The sequence below is a fragment of the Sinocyclocheilus rhinocerous genome, unplaced genomic scaffold, assembly GCF_001515625.1.
Source record: "Sinocyclocheilus rhinocerous isolate Xijiao unplaced genomic scaffold, SAMN03320098_v1.1 scaffold1568, whole genome shotgun sequence".
Lineage (NCBI taxonomy): Eukaryota > Metazoa > Chordata > Actinopteri > Cypriniformes > Cyprinidae > Sinocyclocheilus > Sinocyclocheilus rhinocerous.
In genome coordinates this window covers 383,208-407,320 of record NW_015660888.1, presented here as the reverse complement: position 1 = coordinate 407,320, position 24,113 = coordinate 383,208, and the positions used below count along the sequence as shown (strand labels likewise).

Genomic DNA, 24,113 nt, shown 5'->3' with positions numbered 1-24,113 from the left:
TTTCATCACTTCATGAACGGCTTAATGACTTTTCAGAGAGACAGATTGATAACAGTATCCTTTTCTTTGGATAAGGGTGATACTTTCAAACAGCATCATGACACGTGTAAGATATCAAACACATAGTTCTCGTCTAGCTGAACATGTTTCACTGCCCCCTACTGGTTCACAGGAAAGGCCAAACATAGTCTCAGTTTCAGATTCTCTTCTCTTACCATCCCACTGCACACAAAACTGAAAAGCACTTTTGAAAATCACAAGTTTCAGTCAGATGGCATGACTGCTACATGACTTCTGGGAGGAAGAACTCAAGATTTTAGGCACTTAAAGCAATAGTTCACCCAAAAACGTACATTTGTTGAAAATGTACTCACCCTCAGGCCATCCAAGATGCAGATGAGTTTGCTTGAAATATAGCAGTGAATGGGTGCCGTCAGAATGAGAGTCCAAACAGCTGATAAAAACATCACAGTAACGCACAAGTAATCCACACCACTCCAGTCCATCAGTTAACATCTGGTGAAGAGAAAAGCTGTGTGTTTATAAGAAACAAATGGGCTGGACTGGGAGTGGTGTGGATTACTTGTGGATTATTGTGATGTTTTTATCAGCTGTTTGGACTCTCATTCTGACGGCACCCATTCACTGCAGAGTATCCACTGGTGAGCAAGTGATGCAATGATACATTAATACAAATCTGTTCTGATGAAGAAGCAAACCCATCTATATCTTGGATGGCCCGAGGGTGAGTACATTTTCAAAAAATAAATTAATTAATAAATTAAAAATTAAATAAATAGTTGGGTGAACTATTCCTTTAAATAGCAGGTAAACTAGTAGAATTGATCAGTTTGTTTAATTTTGCATCGTATAATCGGTTTTAAATTGATCTATCTTTAACTTACGAAAAAAAAAAAACTGTGATTGGTCACTTCACATGTTGGTCTCTCTTCCTTTCTAAGAGTGTGGTTATTGGTTTGAAAAAACTGCAGAATGATGATGATGATGATGATTGTGACATGTGGCCAAGTATGGTAACCCATACTCGGAATTAGTGCTCTGCATTTATCCCATCCAAAGTGCACACACACACCGTGAAGCCCCCCCACCTTCAATCCCTGCCGGTACGAGACTCGAACCCGCAATCTTTGGGTTACGAGTCAGACTCTCTAACCATTAGGCCACGACTTCCCAAATGGATAAGACTTCATGCTGATATGACTGCAGCTCTGCAAGAGAAGCCCAATCAGGGCAACATGACCTTAGATGCAACATGACCTTAGATAAATATAAATAAAAAGTTTGCTTTACAAATCTCTCTGATTAAGAGGACTATTTTTATGAACTCTCACTACTATATAAACACCCTTATTATGCTTATCACTATCAGTGACCCAACCAATGTCAAACTAACTTCAGTGTGCACAATGAGAAGAGGATCCACTCTAGTTTTTCTTTCATTTAATTTTGAAGTGACATGTTTCTGGAGATCCACTGAGTAACGGATCCTTTCAGATACATTCCTCACACAAAACATCATGAGTCCGTACCCTCTGAGCCCAGTATGAAGTGATGTATGTCGGGGCCGGTGGACATGCGGGGCCCCAGACAGCTCTTCTCAATCACTCCTCTAGGGGTCACCATCTTTATATGCACCACCTGGGAACACATGAGATCACAGGTACCATGAATGACCTACGACAACACATCTCTCACTAAAACATTTGGAAGGGTGTGAGCGTGAATGTGACCTCTGTCCCAGACCTGTGTATGTTTGTGTGTGCTGAGAAATAGGGAGACATACCAGCTCCTCAATGTTGCCATAGATGTTTTTCTTCATGCCTGACGCCCGTGTGGCCACCCAGCCGCCCAGAGAACTGAACTCCATGGAGTCCGGCTCGTGGCCCGTACAGTAACCACACTCATTCAACTATAATCACATAAAGAACATAAAACATCCTCAGCAGAAAAGTATAAAACAAGCGATACATAATTACTTTTTATTAAAATATATATATATATATTTTTAAGTAAGCACCCTTTTAAGTAAGTCCCTTTTAAGTAAATAATACAGTCTCTGACATAAAAAAAAAATAAGGTTTAAGGGATAGTTCACCCAAAAAGTTGACGGTAGCCATTGACTTCCATAGTAAAACAAAAATACCATGGAAGTCAATGGCTTCAGCAACTGTTTGGTTACCAACATTCTTCAAACTATCTTCATTTGTGTTGAACAACAACAACAAATATATATATATACACACATAAAGTTTTAGAACAACTTAAGGATAAATGAAGACAGATTTTCATTTTTGGGTGAACAACCCTTTTAATAGTTGGTGCTGTGCAATGATATGTGTATATATGCATATATACACTATTGTTCAAATGTTTGGAGTCAGTCATTTTTTTAATGGAAAAGAAATTAAAACTTTTATTTAACAAGGACACATTAAATTGGTCAAACGTGACAGTAAAGCCATTTAAACTTTCACAATATGACTGTTTTTACTGTATTTTGAACACTTCTTTCAAAAACATACTATTCCAGAACTTTTGAATGGTAGTGTATGTGATATCTGTAAACACGGTGGTGGTACAAATTCTTCGGACCCCAAAAAATTGTCTAATGCTTGCAAAAATGGTTTGGCGGTTTTGTCACAATCTTTACGATGCACAAAACAAATTTGGTGGATTTAACCGTATATTAAATCTGAATCTTGCTTTGAGCAACAATATATATATATATATATATATATATATATACAAACACCCCTGGATACAATATACACAGCAGATGGTCAACAGATGTTGAACAATATTTCTTACAATATCACGTATTTTAGCACAGCTGGATCACTGTATTGACCAATCAGCACCCAGGAACTGGATATCTGTTTTATAATAAAAAATTCTAATCACACGACTGTCAATAAAACACCAGCCTCACAGGAAATGTGTTTCTGGATAAACACAGTGGTATTGAAGCCTTATGGAGCGTTTCAGACCCGTTTTCCTGCAGTCAGACTCACAATATGGAGTGTGTGAGCGTGACAGCCGTATACCTGCGAGGGAGCTGATGGTCTTTTTGATCAGTCTCAGATAAAACACACGCTCCAGGTGATTTTATTAAGCAAACCCCAAAGAAATACAAACACACTTTAATGTCCCACCATCTGTCCTGCATCCCTCCAACACACACCCACACTGTGATGGGCTGATTGCAATGCACCTCACACACACACAATCAAAATACCACAACAGACCAGCGGCACCAGTGCCATTTTTTTTACATTAGTTTGATGGGACCATCTGCTCTGTGTGTGTGTGTGTGTGTTTAGTTTGGCACAAGCACAACCAAACGGCCTGTTTTTACCCTTCAGCATTAACATGAATGCTGGCACAAACATACAAACACACACACACTATATATAACTTAAACCCGAATACAAAGGAAGCTGCAGGAAGCTCTTTACTCTGAAATGAAATGTTATCGTGGATCACTGACCTGTCTCTCCAGATCCTGTCCGATGATTCCAGCCTCCACATGAGCTGTTAGATTCTTCTCATCAATCCACAATATTCGGTTCTACACAACAGGAACAAACAGCTGAACATAACAGGTCACACAGGGATTCATCTCATTTGAACCTTTATAACTTAAGATGAAAGCATTTACCATGAATAGGGGAGTAATAAAATACATAACAGAGCATGGAACTTTAAATGGGACAGCACACCCATTAATTAAAGTTCAAATAAGATATTTTAAAGAAAGTTTGTTTACCATTGACTTTCACTCAAAATATCTTGTTTTTTGTTCAACAGAAGAAAGTAAGTCATACAGAAAAGGCCGAGTTATTCCTATTACGTTTAATTTTTTATAATTTTTTTTTATGTCTGCAGTTTTTGCAACCCTGTTGCCAAAATGTTTCTAAATATTCATCCAAATCAAATAGTCAAAAATAAAATTTGCCTGAATTGTCAACAGGGTTGTAAATTTAATATTAATTTAATCATTTAAAAATATTTGTCTATTCATTTTTTTTTTCTTACAAAAACTTGGGTGCCAGGATTGAATGGTTGAGCTTGCTGAATGCAGTGAAATTTGTAATATAATTTTCTATTGTAATATATTTTTTAAATGTAATTTATTCCAGTGATCAAAGCTGAATTTTCAGCATCGTTACTCCAGTCTTCAGTTTCACATGATCCTTCAGAAATCATAATGATATGCTTATTTTCTGCTCAAGAAACATTTCTGATTATTATCAATGCTGAAAACCTTAGAACAGCATAGAAATCTTTTGTAACATGTCTTAACTGCCACTATTGATCAATTTAATGCATCATTGCTAAATAAAATATTAATTTCTTTCACATCTTACTGACTTTTGAACAGTATTGTATGTTTTTGTTGATTGAAATTACAATTAATTCAATATCAATTCATGACATGAATGTTGCATTTTAAAACAAATGCAAGTACGAAATCAAAAACACGTGAAGTCAAAAAGAATACACTTTTAGAATCGGGTCCTGCATTATGTTTCATCATGAGAATATTGCATGTGAAAATCCCCTAAGAAGTAAATCTGATTAAACATCAACTCTAAATCTAAATCAACCTCATAATAAAGATGACTATTCGACAACAGCAGTCATTCAGGGAACCCAGAGACTAGTTGATTTTTAAAGTATGCAAATCTCTAGCATAGAGAACAAATACAGGACCAAAAAAAAAAAAACAGTGTGCATGTGCATGTGGCCAAAAACACAAATACAGAATTTTTATATTTGGGTGAATTATCCCTAAACTATTTTTTTGTTTTAATTGTTGTTATTTTCTAACAAAGACAGAACAAAACATTAAGGACAAAAAAACTGTATGTGCATGTGGCCAAAATGTGGGCTATACAAGGCAATAGACACACAACAATACTGTAGAGAATAGATTATAAATGCATATAAAAACACAGCATGTAGGTCTAAAAGGCTGACTGTAATGATTGGAATAGACTAGAATGAGAGAGGGAGAGAGGTTTTGATTAAAGTGCAGTAGTGTGTTCGCAGGTCTCCCTCAAACCACATGTCAAACTGATTCACTGCCGCTAAACTCACCCCACATATCTCAGCTTAGCAAGTCAGGACAGAGAGAGGTCACTGTGTGTGTGTGTAAACCAGAAACCACAGCGACACAAACCACTGCTTTTAGTTTTGCCTGATGTAGTGTGACGATCTGTAATAACCGTGACTTTTGCTCTTGTGCCAACGAGTAAAATCAGCACATTTTCTCAATTTAACAATAGAAACACACATATAATCACGCCTTCCCAGCGGCCCGGGCTTTAGCTGGTGAATTTTTCAGGCATTCAGACTATCAGCCGGGTTTTGTCCCCTGGTTTCCACAGGGGTTAAATGCACTTTAGGAAACAGCCCAGTCTCCACAGGTGGCTCCGCCCCCCAGCTATCAATCACGCCACTGCACTCATAAAACAACCGCGCTTATGACGCGCTGCCTTTCATGTGCGTGACCCCACGACCCCTAAAACAGGCCAGCCAAGGTCAGAGCAGCAGATGAAATATGTGGAGAGGGGAACACGAGAGAGAAAGCGCAGGAGAGGGGTAAAAAGGGGAGAGAAGTACAGCCAGGTACACAGAAAGCTCTGTATGTGCGGACATTTAATATATGCACCATAAATATACACACACACACGCGCAAAATACAGGCGCTGAATGAGTGTCAGTATGTCACAACTGCATGTATTCATGTAAATGCTCACCATCTGAGAGGTGTCCAAAGAGACAATGGAGCGAGTCTCCTCACGAGGGCACTCTAGCGCACTGGACACACTCGTCCCACCTGATCGAGAGAGAGAGAGAGAGAGCGAGAGAGAGAGAGAGAGAGAGAGAGAGAGAGCGAGAGAGAGAGAGAGAGAGAGAGAGAGAGAGAGAGAGGTTTAATACTGTAAGAAAGCACACATATCTAAACTTACATGATCTGGAGAACAGCTCTGCCATGTCCAAAACTAATTCACACAATTTGAAAACATTTTATGATTAGAAAAATGAAAATATAATGTTTAAACAAGAATAAAATAACTTAAATATATGCAACCATATTCTGTTAAATTATATTAAATCAGAATATCAGGTCAATCAGACTTTGCAGATCACATTTAGACAGCTAAGCACAAAAAATTCATTTAGAAAAATATTTAAAATAAACAAGGTTCATGTTCTGAACACTTCATTCAAAAAATATTAGATGAAATACAATACTGTTCAAACGTTTGAGGTCGGTAAGATTTAATATTTTTGAAAAAGTCTCACCAAGGCTGCACTTATTTGCTCAAAAATACAGTAGACATTATTACAATGTAAAATAACTGTTTTCTATCATTTCTGTAATATATTTTAAAATGTAATTTATTCCTGTGATCAAAACTGAATTTTCAGCATCATTACTCCATTCTTCAGTGTCACATGATTCTTCAGAAATCTTTCTAATACGCTTAAATGCTCTTATGCGCTAAAAATGTCTTATTAATATCAATGATGAAATCAGTTGTGCTGATTAATATTTTTGCACAAATGCAATCTACAAAAACAATTTTCCTTTTTGGGGAAAGTGAATGAAACGGCTGGAAAGAGCAAAATACGAGGGAAACACACTAAGCAGAAACTAAATATATAACCGTAATATGGCAAGACATTTTATCTTGTTTTGATTTGATTATAAACAATCTTTTGGTCCATCAGCATTAGATGCATTTTCTTTATGCGAGTACTCGCCTCCGTAGGGTATCAAGCAGACGTTGTGTTTGCAGGCCAGTTCCACAATCTTCTCTACATCTTTGTGACAGCCTGCAAAAATCAAATCACCATTATTATCCACTCAACTATTTCATATCAAACCACTTTCATATCAATCATAACAAAACAACCCTTACGCTTACACTACCGTTCAATAGTTTAAGAAGTCTCTTATGCTCACCAAAGCTGAATTTATTTGACTGAAAATCAAAAGTAGCCTACAGTAAAACAGTAATACTGTGAAATATTATTAAAATTTAAAAGAAGTGCGTTGTATTTGAATATATAGTTAAAATGTAATTTATTTCTGTGATGCAAAACTGAATCTTCAGCATCATTACTCCAGTCTTCAGTGTCACATGATCCTTCAGATATCACAATATGCTGATTTGCTGCTCAAGTAACATTTCTGATTATTATTAAACACCATTTATTTGAAATGGAAATCTTTTGTAACATTATACATGTCTTTACTGTCACTTTTGATCGATTCAGTTCTTGCTTTTTAAAACTATTCATTCTTACTGACTCCAAACTTTTGAATGGTAGTGCACAACTACACAAAAACAAACCCCTCAATCCCTTCTACTTTCAGACGGGTGGATCAATATGAAGCAGTGACCCACTGGAGCACATCTGACCGCCCACTAAACGTCCCACACAACAGTGAACATGGGCTCAATATCTTATAGCTTATAATCCAAAATGTCGTAGTGAAAGAGAATATTTAGTTGGAAATAATGTAAAGTGGAATGTGGTTTTATCCTCTGGGATTTAATTGGACACTTAAGTCATTTCAGAGGCAGAGAAAGTGACATTTCGTCAAGATTATAAAAAAAACGTGTGTGTATGTGTGAGTGAGGGGCGCAGAAGGGTTTCTGAAGGAGACTCTGATGGTTACAGGACAATCTACTGAGGGAGAACCCTGGATGATTGGAGGTAAAGGATGAATTCGCCGAGAGAGAATATTCTGGACTGAGAGGCAGATGATTTGCTGGCCGCTTGGGTACTCTTCTAATCAAAGCTCAGCCATCAATCAGAGAGGGTGAAATGGATGCTGTCAGGACTCCACCAATCAGAGAGCAGCTGCTCTGGCAGCCAGAGTATCACTGGACGGCAAGCTCCCCCATTCCCTCTAATTAAAGCAGTTCCTCATGAATATTAATTTGCACTCAGCCACTGATGCTTAACCCTTTGCAGTCACTCACTCGGCCAAACCACCATGTCGGGCACCCGTCCTATCCTCCCCTCGCGCAGGGCAAAGATCTCATGCAGGCAGTGACCTGAGGAAGACAAAGAAAACAAGCTTTCAGAAAGACTTGCTCATACTGCTAAAGCACTTGGCAGTAAATAGCAGCCAAATAAATGAGAAAAAAAAAAAAAGAGTTCCTAATCTTTTTTTGTAATATGAACACATACGGTCTAAGTTACTTATTTGAGGTACCACATAAGATTTCAAGAAATACTGTAAGCTCTCAGTAAGCATACCACCATTTAAAAGTTTGGGGTGAGTAAGATTTTTTTAAGACATTAATACTTTTTATTCAGCAAGGATTCATTAAATTGATCAAAAGTGACAGTAAAGACATTTATAACGTCAAAAAAGCTTTCTGCATCAAATAAATTCTGTTCTTTTGAACCTTCTATTTATCAAAGAATCCTATTAAAACAAAATCAGGGTTTCCACAAAAATATGAAGTAGTGCAACTGTTTTCAACATTGATAATAATAAGAAATGTTTCTGGAGCAGCAAAGCAATTATTTTAAATTGCAATTTTATTGTATATTTGTATTTTACTGTATTTTTGATAAATAAATGTCGCCTTGGTGAACATAGGAGACATCTTTCAAACACATTAAAAAAATATTTTTCTCTACACTACCATTCAAAAATCTAACTTTTGAATGGTAGTGTATGAGAAATAATCAAATAAATGGTCATATATAAACTAAAGAGTAAAGTGTTTTGATCAAATCAAAATTAAAATAAAATTATTTTTTTTTTTAACAAACTCTCTTTTAAAAGTAAACTGTAATTTAAAAAAAAAAACTCATATTTCACCCCTAAATAAAAAGCAAATAAAAACTAAAATCATAAAAAAAAAACTATAAAAAAACTATTTTAGGACCATTATGATTTTTGCATTGTCATATACAATGGAAACATTATTTATTAAAATAAGGTTCCATTTCTTTATGAAACTATGCTGAAATATGAGGTAAAACATGAAAAAATGAAAAAAAGTGAAAAATTTCTGCCAAACACAAAGATGGCAGTTCTGTACCATGAGCTCGGAAAACCCGGTCCTCTGGGTCATGTGACATGGCCACACCTGCAGCTTTCAGATCCTCGACGAAGGGCTCGTTCAGGTCAGGAGGAGCAACTGCACTTAAATTCACGGTGGGCTGGAAGAAGACACACACCCCATATTACACACACACACACACACAACACAAGAGTCTACTATACAGCAGGTCTGATATACCACACTTCACTTACTGTTGCAGGAGATTTATGCTGTAAATTGGCTCCAAACGTGCCCTCGAACCAGTCCTTCAGACTTGGTAAAATCAGCCCACTCAACCGATACCTGAAACCAGTATGGGATTCAGTACGGATTCATGTAAAACATGTACAAGTTTTGTTCTTAATGCAACTCAGCTGTGCATGATTAATAACTCATTAAATCTATTTAATCCATGCAATCTTTCTAATCTAATAAACAACTCTCTCTCTGACCCAATACTGTCAGATGACCTCTTGTGTTCAGACGCAGCAGTGCAGATTCCAGCCGCTAGATGGCATGAGCACACCACACTAAACCAGGAAAAACGAGCACATCCAGTCCTCACCACAGAGCTGACAGTTCCTACCAAATGTGTGTCTGTGTGTGTCTGTATATATACGCCAGTTGCTGTCTGGTGTGAATGACTGACTGGACTTAAATGGTTTTAAAGATTTTCTTTGCATATGCTCATAATCATCCCGTGACTTTTTTTGAAACTATAGGCTTGTTTTTTTTTGAGCAACTTGTATGTGTTATGATGAAATATGGCAGCAAAAGCACATCTTCTGTGTACGTTAGATTAAGCAGCGCCGCTGTGTCTGTCCGATTACACAGAATAGGACACACTGTGTGACTGTGTGTGTCTGTAGGTCCTTGAGAATGTACTTAAGGAGCATGCTGTGGTAAACATCTCCATCCGGGCCAGTGTTATGAGTGCATGAGACTGTTTATGCTAATGTCCTCTATACGAATGTTTAGAAAGCTCAACGACACGTTTCAAAACACTGCGATGCACAAAATCAACCTTGCATAGCTAGAAGCGTTTACATTCATGTACTTGCATAGAGTACTGTATGCTTCGGCCGAACTGCAGGATGCAATTTATAAAAATTAAAAAAAATCAGTTTGAACGATAATGTCATTTTTTAAAATTATTTTAACGTACAAATTTAGACAAATGAACAAATATAGTGTAAATTCATATCAAATGAATTGTAAAACTACAGAAAATGATTATTTAAACTTAATTAGCTGCATTTTTAACAATTCACTTGTTTGACTATAAATTTATTTACAGGCCCTATAAGGTATTAAGAGTAAGCTGTCCATATTTCAAACACTTTTCAGCCATATATATCCTGACAAATTTGTAATATCTTCTTTCCATCCTTGTTCAGGATTAGTGGTGCAATATTTAAAGGAATGCTGTTGTTCATTCAAATAAAAGTCAATGGGGTCCAAAAAACCACTTTCACTGTATGTAAAAAAAAAAAAAAATGCATTGAGACAAAATATGTTCTTGTATTATTCTACAGACGAAAGTTAAGTCATACAGACAAGAGGGTGAGTAAAAAAACAAAAAAAGGACAGAATTTTCATTTTTGGGTGAACTATCACTTTAAAGGGGTCATATGATGCTGCTAAAAAGACCATTATTTTGTGTATTTGGTGTAATGAAATGTGTTTATGCAGTTTAAAGTAAAAAAAACACATTATTTTCCACATACTGTACATTATTGTTTCTCCTCTATGCCCCGCCTTTGTAGATATGTGGGGTGTGTTAGAACGAGCCGTTTTAGGGGGGCGTGGCAGAGTCTTAACTTTGATAAAGAATATCTCTTTGGTTTTGAGACTTTAGTCTTTGCAACTTCAGGGATCTTATCTATGCACAATCAGCTTGTAACACTCCAAAGAGAAAGGAAAACTTGAAATCGCATCATATGACCCCTTTAAGACTATAGTGCTGTCAGCTCTGCTTAACACGTTCATCCATTCTGCAGAATGCCACTGACTTTCCAATGCAGTACAAAATACCGGAGTCTAATTAGAAGTCTATTCTGAGTCTAACTGGTGTTTGTTTGGTGCCTCATACTCACCGTTTCCCTGTGAACTCTGCTTGACCCTTTTTATTGAACAGGAACCTTGAGTCACTGTAACCCCAGCCATTCCACTTCATGATCTCCTGCCTGAGAAAGAGAGAGAGAGAGAGAGAGAGAGAGAGCCTGTGTTAACATGCTGTTTTATAACAGCCAATCGCAAAGTATGTTCAATGATATACAACCTTCATCTTGATGTCTACAAATATAATATTTAATTTTAGTGGCCATTATTATAATGACCTGCAGAGATAAACCGCTCCAGTCTTTATATTACGGGGTCTGTATGATAACATGTATCATGACCGAATGAAAGAGTTACTATGAGAGTCCTGAAGTCACACCATTCACTTCTGCTGCGACAAGACAGACAGACCTTCAGATAAGAAACGTTTTGAAAGAGTCAACAGCAGTTACAGCAAATGTCCTGCTATCTTGATCTATTATTCGAGGCACTGCATGAAAGGTGAATGTGAAGGGCACTAAACACAAAAACCTGCTACTAAGTGTTTTTCGAGTTTAAATGGATTATGTTTAGGGGTGGACCTTCCTGCTTTAAAAAAAACTGCATTTCCACATGAATCACATTTCATACAAAATCACCTCCTTGTAAAATAGCAAAATTTTTTCATAAGATCAAGCTGATTATACACATCTTCACGCAAGCTTCCAAAAAACTTATCTATGGACCCAAAAGGTCAAAAGGTTAAAAACTAAAGAAAATACGTGATCTTTCTTGATGCGTTGCATTTTTGAGCAGCTTTGTTCATCTGGCACACACTACCACAAGGTAGTAAACAATAAAGTTGTGCTGATTAATTTATGTGATGTACTTTTTACAAAATAATCTGTATTGTCAGGATTTATTACAATATTTCTAAATAATAATAATAATAATAAAACTGTTCATTTTGAGTGTAAAACTGTTTAACAAAATGAAATGAAAATGCAATGAAAAAACATTCTTTTTTCATCAACAAAAAACAAAACATTAATTTGTAAAAAATAATAAATTACATTAATTTGTAGGATCATTTTCTGCTTACACCAAAACAATATTGAACTGTCATTTTAAATTATTTGTATACATAATTTGAGAATTCTGAAAAGTTTTAACAAGCATAACATTTCAAAAGTTTGGGGCAGTAAGTGTTTGTTTTGTTTTTTTAAAGAAATTAATACTTTTATCAGCAAGGATGCATTAAATTGATCAAGAGTGACATTAAAGTTATTTTAAATTGTAATAATATTTCAATCATATATTTCATAATATTCAAATAAATGCAGCCTTGGCAAGCATGAGAGACTTATTTAAAAAATATTACAAACCTAAATTTTCACATAAAATAAACATAAAAATTGCTTATGTTAAATTGTTTATGCCATGTACACAAAAGTCTACGCATAATCAGTGCTGATGAAGTAATAACCTTAAATGAAATGTTCCTCCACATCACATTCTCACATATTTATAGTGAGGATTTTATCACTACGGCTTTTCTTAACTCGAGGGGTTTCTTGCAACTGGTTTCTGGACTTTACTATGGCTCACGTCCCAAAATCCAATCCCTCAGAAAAATAACAGCACACTTCTCTCTTTTCTCGAATCCCCTTACACATAATGTAATGAGTAATAATAAGTGTGATGTGACGTTCATTACTCCAGGCTTTAGTGCAGCTGTGATCTCTGGAGCGCTGCGCCTGCTGTGGGACTCCAACCAAAAACACACATTGTCAGTTTGAGGAAACATGCGAGCGGGTGATCAGAGGACGGAATGAAGGTCTGCTGCTGATCTTCTGAGAAACAGACACAGTCAAACCCTAAAAAAAGGACACATGCAGACTTCTCAACAGCAAAGAGCAGCCGAAAAAATGTGATGACTCCAGACCCGACGAGACGATGGAAACATTCAGCCTGTGGGCTTTCACTCCTGCACACTGTTACATGTGACATTTTAAGCATTGTAAACTAAAACACAAGCCAGATGTTATAATACACTGAGACAAAACATCTGAGAGGAAGCATTTTAATATAAAGGTACCTTTCTTTGAATAGGGCTAACTTGGTTTAGGATGAACCTGATATCTACTGGAATAGTCAAGCTGTTAGCAAGCAGGACTGACAAGTCGGATGTTTAGTCTGTTAAAAGGACAGTTCACCCAAAAACAAAAATTCTGTCCTCATTTACCCACCCTCATGTCATTACAAACCTGTATGAGTTTCTTTCTTCAGCTGAACCCAAAAGAAGATATTCTGAAGAATGTCGGTAACCAAACAGTTGACGGTAGCCATTGACTTCCATAGTATTTTTTTTTTTTCTCCATACAATGGAAGTCAATGGCTACCACCAGCATCTGTTTGGTTACCGACATTCTTCAAAATATCTTCTTTTGTGTTCGACAGAACATAACATACAGGTTTGGAACAACATGAGGGTCAGTACCGTATTGTTGTTCTTCTTTGTTTCTGTTGTTGAACGCCGCGCACAAATGACGTCGCTGTCGACCGGCTTACGTCACTTCCTAGTACACACTGTCGGTGCGAATGCAACCTTTTAAATGGTACTGGGAAATAGTTCGCGCAAAATCGTCCCAGTACTTTAGTACTGTACATTTAGTTCTGGAACTAAAATGGTGCGAAAGGCCCTAATGAATTTTCACTTTTGGGTGAACTATCCCTTTAACTTTTTTTTAAAAGGTGCACATCGCTGTTATTCCCTCAAAACATTTTATACAGCTAAATGAGCATTTTATCTAGTTCTATTTGATGCATAAAGGTGTGATTACATTTACAGTTGCTCTGAAAAAGTATCCAGAGATTTCAACAGGAATCCACACTTTCAGGAGTTTCATGCTGCAAGGCAGAGAAAGTTCATGCAAATTTGTTTAACCTTTAACTAGCAGAAAGTGGCTTGGTTTAAATGTAACTTTCTCGTCTCTACACTACACTATCGACAATGGGAAATGTAATTTTTGTTTGCAAAATATCACTAATGTGGCCGCACTTTGCTTTCAAATTGTTCATTGAAAATGTTTAGAAGCATCCAGACCACTAGGAGTCCAAGATGCCTGCCATATCGGCCAGACAAGTACACTTCTCCTGGCAATTTATTTACTTATTTATCTATTTATTTAACATTTTGGCAAGTGGTGGCTAATTTGTATGAATTCATACAATCTCTTTCATACAGTTTCCAAAAAGGATCCAAAAGATTAAAGCCAAAGAAAATGTGATCTTTCTTGGTGAGTGTTGTGTTTTGGATCGTTTTTATAACACTGTTATAAATGCGTTCCACACACACTTGTGGTCTTCGTGTCCACTTGAACACTTGGGCCAAAAACAGGAAATGCGTCATGCAAGTGGTCAAGTGCAAAGACCGCGAGTGTGGGTATTGGGACAGGCCCATAGTTCAGAGAAAACATTTGTAGTGCCTCCCTGCCCGAGAAACTTCTGCTGGGTCTCAGTAGGTCAAAGGCTATTCCATGTCCAGCACTAGATGGCAGCACAGTGCCGTCAGCCCACATGAAGGCAGTACATGTTCACTCTTAGCAAATACAAAGTCAGACCACCACAGCCCTCGTCCAATCAAAGCACAGCTTTGCCAAACTAACTTCTGACATACAAAATACAACTTGTGGGGAGATCACCTCATATGTACATTCATAACAACAGACAGCATGACCAGTAATCAATCCACTAAATGATACGATTAAAGGGATTCCAGCTGTCGCAGATATAACAAAGAAAAGCAAAAACAGCAGTGCTCTGGAAAGATAGATGAGACACGAACATGGAGAAGTGTGTAATAAACGTCCCAGTACAGCTGATTGCAGTTAAGAGCCTCAGGCTAGTACAGTTGAATCTATAGACAGACAGAAATAACCAACACCCTTTCCGTTTACAGAAGCATCATCCCTTCCTGTGAAAGCACATGTCTGAAAACGGAGGAAACACAACCAAGGGGGTTTTCAACCTCCATAGATAGCCTACAAGGCCCTCAAAAACTTTCAGCCAACACAGGGACCTCCACAATCAAAAAATGTTACACTTTATAAGAGCTTTCATTGAGAACATTAATTATTAACAGATTATTCAAGAGTTGGAAATCAGTTAGGTAGAAAGGTAACCCATGTCTATATATATATTCTCCAAAAGAGCCTCTGGAGACTTTCAGTGGCCCCTAGTTGAGAAAAAAGCTAAAGCTCACCTAGCTACGAAAATTCTGTCACCATCTACTTCTACGCTCAAAAAACACTTAGAAAACAAAACCCGTTATTATACAGAACGTCCATGGTGCTCTTTTTCAAACAACTAAAGTGGATGGCCAGCCATATAAGTTTAGCTCCATATGACTTGTGTCACATCTTCAGATAGCCTTGTGTCAGGAACAGACCCACATTTAAGTTATTAACTGGAAAACTGCCCTGGTTCTTCATTCTCGTTAACTTGAGGCGGAGTAGTTGACGACAGACATTATTTGTGGGTGACCTATAGCTTTAAGGGCTGATAAGGTGCCCTAGAAGAACCAGCAGCCCTGTGACAAGCGTCTTCTTCATTACTGGTTTGGTCGCTGTGAGCTTAAGCCGAACGAACTGGTGCAAATAAGCACACTGCTCTATGAAAAGAGAAAACAAGGAGATCTGAATGTGTCCATCAGTCAGTGTGCAGATATCACGCCGCCGCACCCTCCTCCTCCTCCTCCTCCTCCTCCTCCTTCGGGATGAATGGACACTTTGTTCAGATCCAGCTCTCGAGCGCACGTAGTGATACAATGTAACGCCCGCTGCTGTTTAAACGCGGAGTTTATGTATGTGTCTGTATGAGACGCGTGAAGAGCTAGATCTCATAGCAGGCAGGTTGACGCCACATACCTCCTCTTCGGCACCGGTGTCGCGCTGCTCGGGTTGGATCGGGACGTCTCGGCTTTGCACTCCTGCGCAGCGACGCTCGGGTGTTCATCTTCTGGCCGTTTCTGCAAATGTCCGGCTATGATCCTGAGTCTCTGCTGTGCGGTGCTGCTGCTGCTGTTTGACGCCATGCTGCTTCCGTGTTTGCTGTCAGAGGTCAGCGTGCGGCTGATGATGGAGGGATGTGAGGTGGAGATTACACCCGCGTCCCGTCATGCACCGCACTCCGCCTCCCTCCCCGCCCGCTCTGCTCTGCTCCGCTCCGTTGCGCCACTACTGCTGACTGGAATACTGAAGATTAACCCTGAATCATGCAATTTAGTAAATATTTCTTTTTCAGTATCGGCCACTTTGTTATCTCTAATAACACCAGCGAAATATTTTTTTCTCTCTCTATTATGATAGCATTTAAAGGGGTCATATGATGCTTTTTTAAAGATCATTATTTGCTGCTTCAACACTAACTGCGGTTACTGAAACCACGCTTTCTTTCTTTGCGTGCACATTTGGGCTGCATTATGCAAATATTCCCACATAGTGAGGTAGAATATCTCTTTGGTTTTGAGACTTTAGTCTTTGCAACTTCAGGGATCTTATCTATTCACAATCAGCTTGTAACACTCCAAAGAGAAAGGAAAACTTGAAATCGCATCATATGACCCCTTTAAGTTTTGTCTTTTGAAAACAAGCTACATCTTTATATTCATTTTTATTTCTATTATTTTCATAGTTTGTTTTCATATTTTGAGTAATTCTAAAATTCTACAATAATAATAGGATAATGAACTCGTCAAAAATATGAAATAGCAAATTTATATATTTTTGTTTGTGTGTGTGTGTAGTCTGCAATGCTGGCTAGTAATTGACTATATATCTGGCAATCGGGTTACAAACATTAATTAGTTGTAATTAGATTACATTACATTACATTTTATAATGTTATGAATTATGATTAGATATTATTCACATAGTGGATTGCAATTATTCATAATTGATTCTTCCTAAATTCTCATTAGCATTTTTCTCTCCTACTGCTTGGTATATACTTTTGGAATTTGGCAAAATCATTACTGTGCAGTATAAACTCTACATTCACTGCAAAAGATTAAACAGCAAATCTAAAAAAAAATAATAATAATAATTGAGTTTCTTATGCTTGTTGTTTCATCCTTGCTTATCTAACCCACTTCTGACAAACACATTTTAATTATTATTTCAATAATCACTTAGTGAGTCATTTAATGTGTTATATGTCTTTGGAAAGCTTTACATAGTGTTATGTTTAAAGCACAATATACAGTGGGTACGGAAAGTATTCAGACCCCCTTAAATTTTTCACTCTTTGTTATATTGCAGCCATTTGCTAAAATCATTTAAGTTAATTTTTTTTTCCTCATTAATGTACACACAGCACCCCATATTGACAGAAAAACACAGAATTGTTGACAGGGGGTCTGAATACTTTCCGTACCCACTGTATATATATATATATATTTTTACTTTATATCAACAAAATAATTTTTTTCAAATCGATGTGTGATAAACGATGTCAAAAGTAATCAAAAAGTAGTCAGAATACATTCTAAACAGCAGTTTTATTTGGCTCGTAACAACAACAAACCACTTTTGCCACATTTTTTTGAGTTCCATAAAGAATCTTGCTTTGAAAGTGCGGGTGTGAAGAACCATAAATCACTTCAGAATAAAAGGGTTCTTCAGGTATAGTAAATTCTTGGATGCCAAAGATAGTCATTTTGAATAAATAAATCTCTTAATATTTAAATGATCACAAATTTCTATGATAACATTACATTAAAAAACCATACTCAATGATATATATATATATATATATAATGGGGATGTTGGGTAATAGTCAATTTTCATACCATTTTAATTATCAATAAAAAAAAAAAGTTATTGTTTCATTTTTTTGACTGGTGTAATAAATAATTTAGCATAAACAGTAATAAATTAACAAATTAGCACAAAAATACTAAAGTTTTTTTTTTCAGGTAGGTCTAACAGTAACTATTCAGGAACAAATGATGTGTAAATTTATATTAAAAATTCAAATCACTTTTTCAGTGTGAAAATTTCATATCACGATTATAGTGACCAAAATGATCACAGTTATCATTATTATCACGGTATTGTTAAAATATGGTGGTAATGTTCCAAAGTACTCATACAGACACTGAAATCTCTTTTATTAAGTTTTTATGTCAAAAACCAACAAACAACAAATAAAATTAGCAGCACTATGCACTCTATGCATAAACATTCAAATAATAATATTAAAAAGGATGATCAGATTTTAAATAAACAAAAAATCTTGGATTGGTGACTTACAACATAACATGTTATATGTACTACATGTTTAAATTTTTGACAAAAAAAGTTTTACAAAACGATAAACCTCACATTTGAGCTTTTAAATTATTTTAAAGAAAAGGATCAAAATCAAAAGGATATATTATAGGCATTTTATCTGTTCCAGAAACAGTTCTACATATTTCTAGAATGCACATTAGCTTGTTTTCCATCTATGATTTACAAAAAAATTAATAAATAAATGGTCCAATTTTCGCATTGGTCTGAACACAAATCCAAGTAGGGCTGGCTGCATCCCCGAAATAAACAAGTGATTAAAAATAAATATGTGAAAACAATACACAATAGACAAAAAGACAATAGACAGTATATTGAATGTACAGATGTGCTACATACAAATTATGCATGGGAATGTAGCTAGATGCGTAGGGCTGGCTGCATCCTGCGGTGGACATCCAACCCCGCCCACATCCAACTGTGACATCAGAAGCCACGCCCATACCAAATACAACTCCGCCCACGTCAATGCGTTACGTCAGAAACCACGCCCCTATCCAATACGTCACCTTGTGATTCCCCATCTCCCTATCGGGGAAACCGGAAGTAAGGCTATGTCAAAGCAACTTACCCAGTTTCGAGGATCTAAATAAAATTATGTCTTTCGTTTTACTAATACACGTTTTCTTATTTCTTTAAAGGATGTCTAGGCTAAAATGGCACAACTTAAATCTAATATATTTAATATAGGCTATCTAATATTTTGTCACCACAACAGCCTGTAAAATGCTTGCATTGGTTGATTAAATTAGGCTAATTGTAATAAAAATCTTTACACCTTACCTTATTCATTTATGTAATGAGATAAATTCACATTTATTATGATCGATTTTGACCCACCTAAGACAACTTTTAAATTGATCAAATTTAAAGGAGACAATTCAATGTTGTTATTGCAAGTCACAACATATTTTTATTAATTTATAATTGTCGTTTGACCCACCTAAGACAACTTTTAAATTGATCAAATTTAAAGGAGACAATTCAATGTTGTTATTGCAAAAGTCACAACATATTTTTATTAATTTATAATTGTCATTTAAAATTCTAAAGATGTGTTCCACTTATCATAAAGTGTTAACATTTGAATGATAGGATAGACAGTTCTCCATATGCAGTAGGCTACACATACATAGACTAAACAGAGAAGAATTATAAGAATTATACAAAAATAATTACATTTAAAATTTTACAAAAACATATGTTCAACAAGAGATATGTTCCAACTATCATGAATGAACAGTTGAATGATCAGATAAACGGTTCTTGAAATGCAGTACACATACATGCATAAGCTACATAGAGAGATTCCTTGCCTTGATATATTATTCACAGAAACATGGCATGGACTTTCAGGACTTGTTCATCAAGACAATTTGATATGAATGTGTCCAGCTCCTCCGGATACTCAAAGAATCAGATTCGAAAGCAGAAATCAGAAAGAGCTTTATTGCCAAGTTTGCTTACACACACAAGGAATTTGTCTTGGTGACAGAAGCTTCCAGTGTGCTATTTATTCATCCCCCAAAGTTATGATCATTCATTTTTAGGTCAGGGAAGATATAGGCTATGTTAGTTAATAATATAGTAATATATATATAAGTTAGTTAGTAATATATATATAACTATGACCCCACTGTCAGGATATTTAGGAATATTCACACATAATTTATAGCTACACATAAATAAGATATCAGAGGTTTTACAAGAGAAAATAACGCACGTTTAAACCAATGAGCATTAAGCTGTGTCGTCAGAAAGTCACTTCCCAACGTGCCTTAAACTTCAGACCAGCAGCACTCTCATCTTCAGCTCTTTTCTTGATATTACAAAACGTTCAACGTTTATTATAACTAGTGATGGGAAACCGAGGCTTTTTGCGCATTTTTGCGCATTAACGACATAACGACTAGTTATTAACGACTAGTGGCCAGACTTGTTTTCTCCACCAACAAATCGTCGCGGAGCAGAGAAGGGTTTGAATGCAGTACACATACATACATACATGCTACATAGAGATATTCCTTGCCTTGATATATTATTCACAGAAACATGGCATGGACTTTCAGGACTTGTTCATCAAGACAATTTGATATGAATGTGTCCAGCTCCTCCGGATACTCAAAGAATCAGATTCGAAAGCAGAAATCAGAAAGAGCTTTATTGCCAAGTTTGCTTACACACACAAGGAATTTGTCTTGGTGACAGAAGCTTCCAGTGCACAGACAGGATAACAAGTGACAAGACACAGATAACGAAATAAACAAGTGATTAAAAATAAATATGTGAAAACAATACACAATAGACAAAAAGACAATAGACAGTATATTGAATGTACAGATGTGCTACATACAAATTATGCATGGGAATGTAGCTAGATGCAAGATATGTTAAATCAATAACATATGTATAATAAATATAAGTATGGATAGTTGGGTATTGCACATGATTCGCTCAGCAGTCCGGACTATCCTCTGTAGCCTTCTGAGGTCAGATTTGGTAGCTGAGCTGAACCAGACAGTTATAGAAGTGCAGAGGACGGATTCAATGGGATGGGTCCTCCAAGTGAATTGTAACGAGTAATTTTCTTTACTGGTGAAACTGCAGCAGGACCCCTCATCCCGGCAGAACTGCTCTGCATCAGGCTAGGACCGAAAACGCGTAGAATGCTGTAAAACATGACAAACAAACATTGACAATCATTATGTGATCTTTCCATTAATATAGAATGATACAAAGATAATTTGTCACATACGCAGAGTTATCCAGCAAGACTTCGTGAAATGATGTGGTTGCTCAACCAAGTCACTGTGAAGGGTTCTGTGATCAGTGTATATCATTCAAAATATCATGTGTGTGTGAGAGTGTTTTGTGTGTGGGGAGCAGGGAAATACATATGTGTGAAAGGGATGAAGTGTGTGTATGAGGACGGATTCAATGGGATGGGTCCTCCAAGTGAATTGTAACGAGTAATTTTCTTTACTGGTGAAACTGCAGCAGGACCCCTCATCCCGGCAGAACTGCTCTGCATCAGGCTAGGACCGAAAACGCGTAGAATGCTGTAAAACATGACAAACAAACATTGACAATCATTATGTGATCTTTCCATTAATATAGAATGATACAAAGATAATTTGTCACATACGCAGAGTTATCCAGCAAGACTTCGTGAAATGATGTGGTTGCTCAACCAAGTCACTGTGAAGGGTTCTGTGATCAGTGTATATCATTCAAAATATCATGTGTGTGTGAGAGTGTTTTGTGTGTGGGGAGCAGGGAAATACATATGTGTGAAAGGGATGAAGTGTGTGTATGAGTCGGTGAGATGAGTGTTACAAAAAAAATTGCACATTCAGTCAGCATTCATTTTATGTCGTAAGAATCAGTGCACTAATAAATATATAGTGTACTGATTCTTACTACATAAAATTAATGCTGACTGAATGTGCGATTTTTTTAATAACTTTTTTATTAGATAATACATAACTCTCTCACCGACTTATACACACTTCATCCCTCTCACACATATGCACTTACCTGCCCCCCACACACGATATTTTTAATGATATACACTGATCACAGAACCCTTGCACAGTATCTTGGTTGAGCAACCACATCATTTCACTATGTCTTGCTGGATAACACTAAAACACACACATGCATACATACATTTATATGTTGCTAGCTAAGTAATAACGTGCCTGTGTGAAGTTCAAAACACATACTAAGCATGCTGAACTGTTGTTTATGCATATGCACACAAACGACGCACACATTCCTTGAAGTTGTCAACGTTTTAAGTCTTCGTAAAGACCAAAGATTTTTTTACTTACACTCTAAAAAATGCTGGGTTAAATATAACCCAGCACTGGGTTAAAAAGGGACAAACCAACCCAAACAACCTAATAGCTGGGTCAAAACTCCCCAATAGCTGGGTTTGTCCCTTTTTAACCCAGCGCTGGGTTATATTTAACCCAGCATTTTTTGAGTGTACCAACAGGCAAACTTCTTCTTTTTAGCGGTTGGCAAACAATTCGACTTATCTTCTTATGGATGCTTCTTCCTGTTTCAAAATAATAAGCATGTATTTGTAGTATTTGGAGACGGGCGTGGCTTGTGACTTTAAGTTTGGATGTGGGCGGGGGTTGGATGTCCACTGCAGGCTGCAGCAAGACGCTCCTCACACAAATGGCAGACAAACTGAATGAAAATGTAACTCCACTGTCTGACAGCAGGTGGCGCTGATGGAACAGCAGAAATATTATGTTTCTACAGTAGCCACTGTAAACAAAGCAGCACTGAGCTTATAAACATCGCTTTATTAGGCATTACACAGAGGGAAGATGAAAAGCAAATGCCAGCAAAACTTTTCTGAAGACAGTGGGTTCCCCCTTATGAATTCAGAAAATTCATTTATATAGCTTTCATATAATTTCTCTCAGCACTCAAAACATGTTGCGCCTGAGTGTGATTTTGCTTAATGCTGAGCGGTATTTACCGTTTTTCCAAATATTTATGGATTAATCCTTATTAAAGATGAAGAGGTTATCCAGTCAAGAGCAGATCTGTGATTTTTCTTTTGTTCTTAATTAACATTAATTGATAGCAACATAGCCTATATATTAAAAACTGCTGTCGCTATCAGACCAAATGCAGGGATCTGACACGCATCCGATTTTCTCCCAAAAGATTACGTTCATTTAAAACTTTTTATTTTAACTCAGTTAAGACTGCGCTTACGAGGATACTCGTAACTTAATTTTTAACTGGACTAGGGCTGCGCGTTAAATATCGCATGCGATTTATCGTGCAGCCCTAAACTGGACTTAATTTTGTGTGTATTTGTCCGTTGAGGTGCAATAAGACGCTGCAATAACTCAGTTCTGATATGACGCGCTGTATGATGAGACGCGGCTCTCTGTGTAGAAAACAGCGCTGGAATACCGAATTTATGACTCTTTCGAGAATTCTTGCACTTGAACAGTGTAAAATCGTTTTAATGCTTAGATTGGCAAGACTTAAAAAAACATGCAAGTCAAAAATAAAACATTAAACTGAAGGGGGGACATGTGGAGTGGGACATGTCCAAAAAGTGGAGGGGACATGTCCCCGACGCCCCGGGAATTGCGCCACTGTTTTACCGTCAGCAGTCCGTCAGTGTGTTTGTAAATGATTACTCTGAACTTATGTTAAGCACCCTCATGGGTTAAATGGGATCTGTGCAGTTTCAATCTTTATGTGCTTGACGAATCAGTCACAGATGTACTTTAAATGCACTGCAACAAAAACCTCTCACTTTTATTTCCCAGATGCATACTTTGCATGTCGCATACTATTTCAGAATGCAGTGTTTCAGACACACACACTGTTAAAAAAATTCCGTAAAATTTACGGTAAAAAACCGGCAGCTGGGTTATTCACTGTAAATTATACGGTCTTTTTCCACTTCCAAAAAAGTTTTTCACCGTATATAGTAGGGGAATTTACCGTTAACCATTTAACAGGTTTTTACTGTAGCATTTTTACAGTCTTTTACCGTTAAATTCACGGTCATTTTTTACAGTGCATGAAACACTGTATTTTATGACTGAAAATCGGTTCTATCAAGGCCAATAAA

General features: G+C 36.8%; 1 protein-coding gene across 2 annotated transcripts in view; it reads right to left on the bottom strand.

Annotated features, from left to right (window-relative positions):
- LOC107725825 (alkyldihydroxyacetonephosphate synthase, peroxisomal-like) overlaps window positions 1-16,361 on the bottom strand; it is a 41,276-nt gene extending 24,915 nt beyond the window's left edge. For both annotated transcript variants that reach the window (XR_001638166.1, XM_016535225.1), the window contains exons 1-10: window positions 16,073-16,361; window positions 11,201-11,290; window positions 9,317-9,407; window positions 9,102-9,222; window positions 8,025-8,099; window positions 6,796-6,867; window positions 5,784-5,863; window positions 3,509-3,589; window positions 1,805-1,930; window positions 1,551-1,659 (exon numbers count right to left, since the gene is read on the bottom strand). Coding sequence is in view for 1 of the 2 variants with exons in the window: in XM_016535225.1 (XP_016390711.1) it covers window positions 1,551-1,659; window positions 1,805-1,930; window positions 3,509-3,589; window positions 5,784-5,863; window positions 6,796-6,867; window positions 8,025-8,099; window positions 9,102-9,222; window positions 9,317-9,407; window positions 11,201-11,290; window positions 16,073-16,239 (1,012 nt within the window). In the remaining variant the exon portion in view is untranslated. The remainder of the gene's footprint in view (window positions 1-1,550; window positions 1,660-1,804; window positions 1,931-3,508; window positions 3,590-5,783; window positions 5,864-6,795; window positions 6,868-8,024; window positions 8,100-9,101; window positions 9,223-9,316; window positions 9,408-11,200; window positions 11,291-16,072) is intronic.
- Between the last annotated feature and the right edge of the window lie 7,752 nt (window positions 16,362-24,113).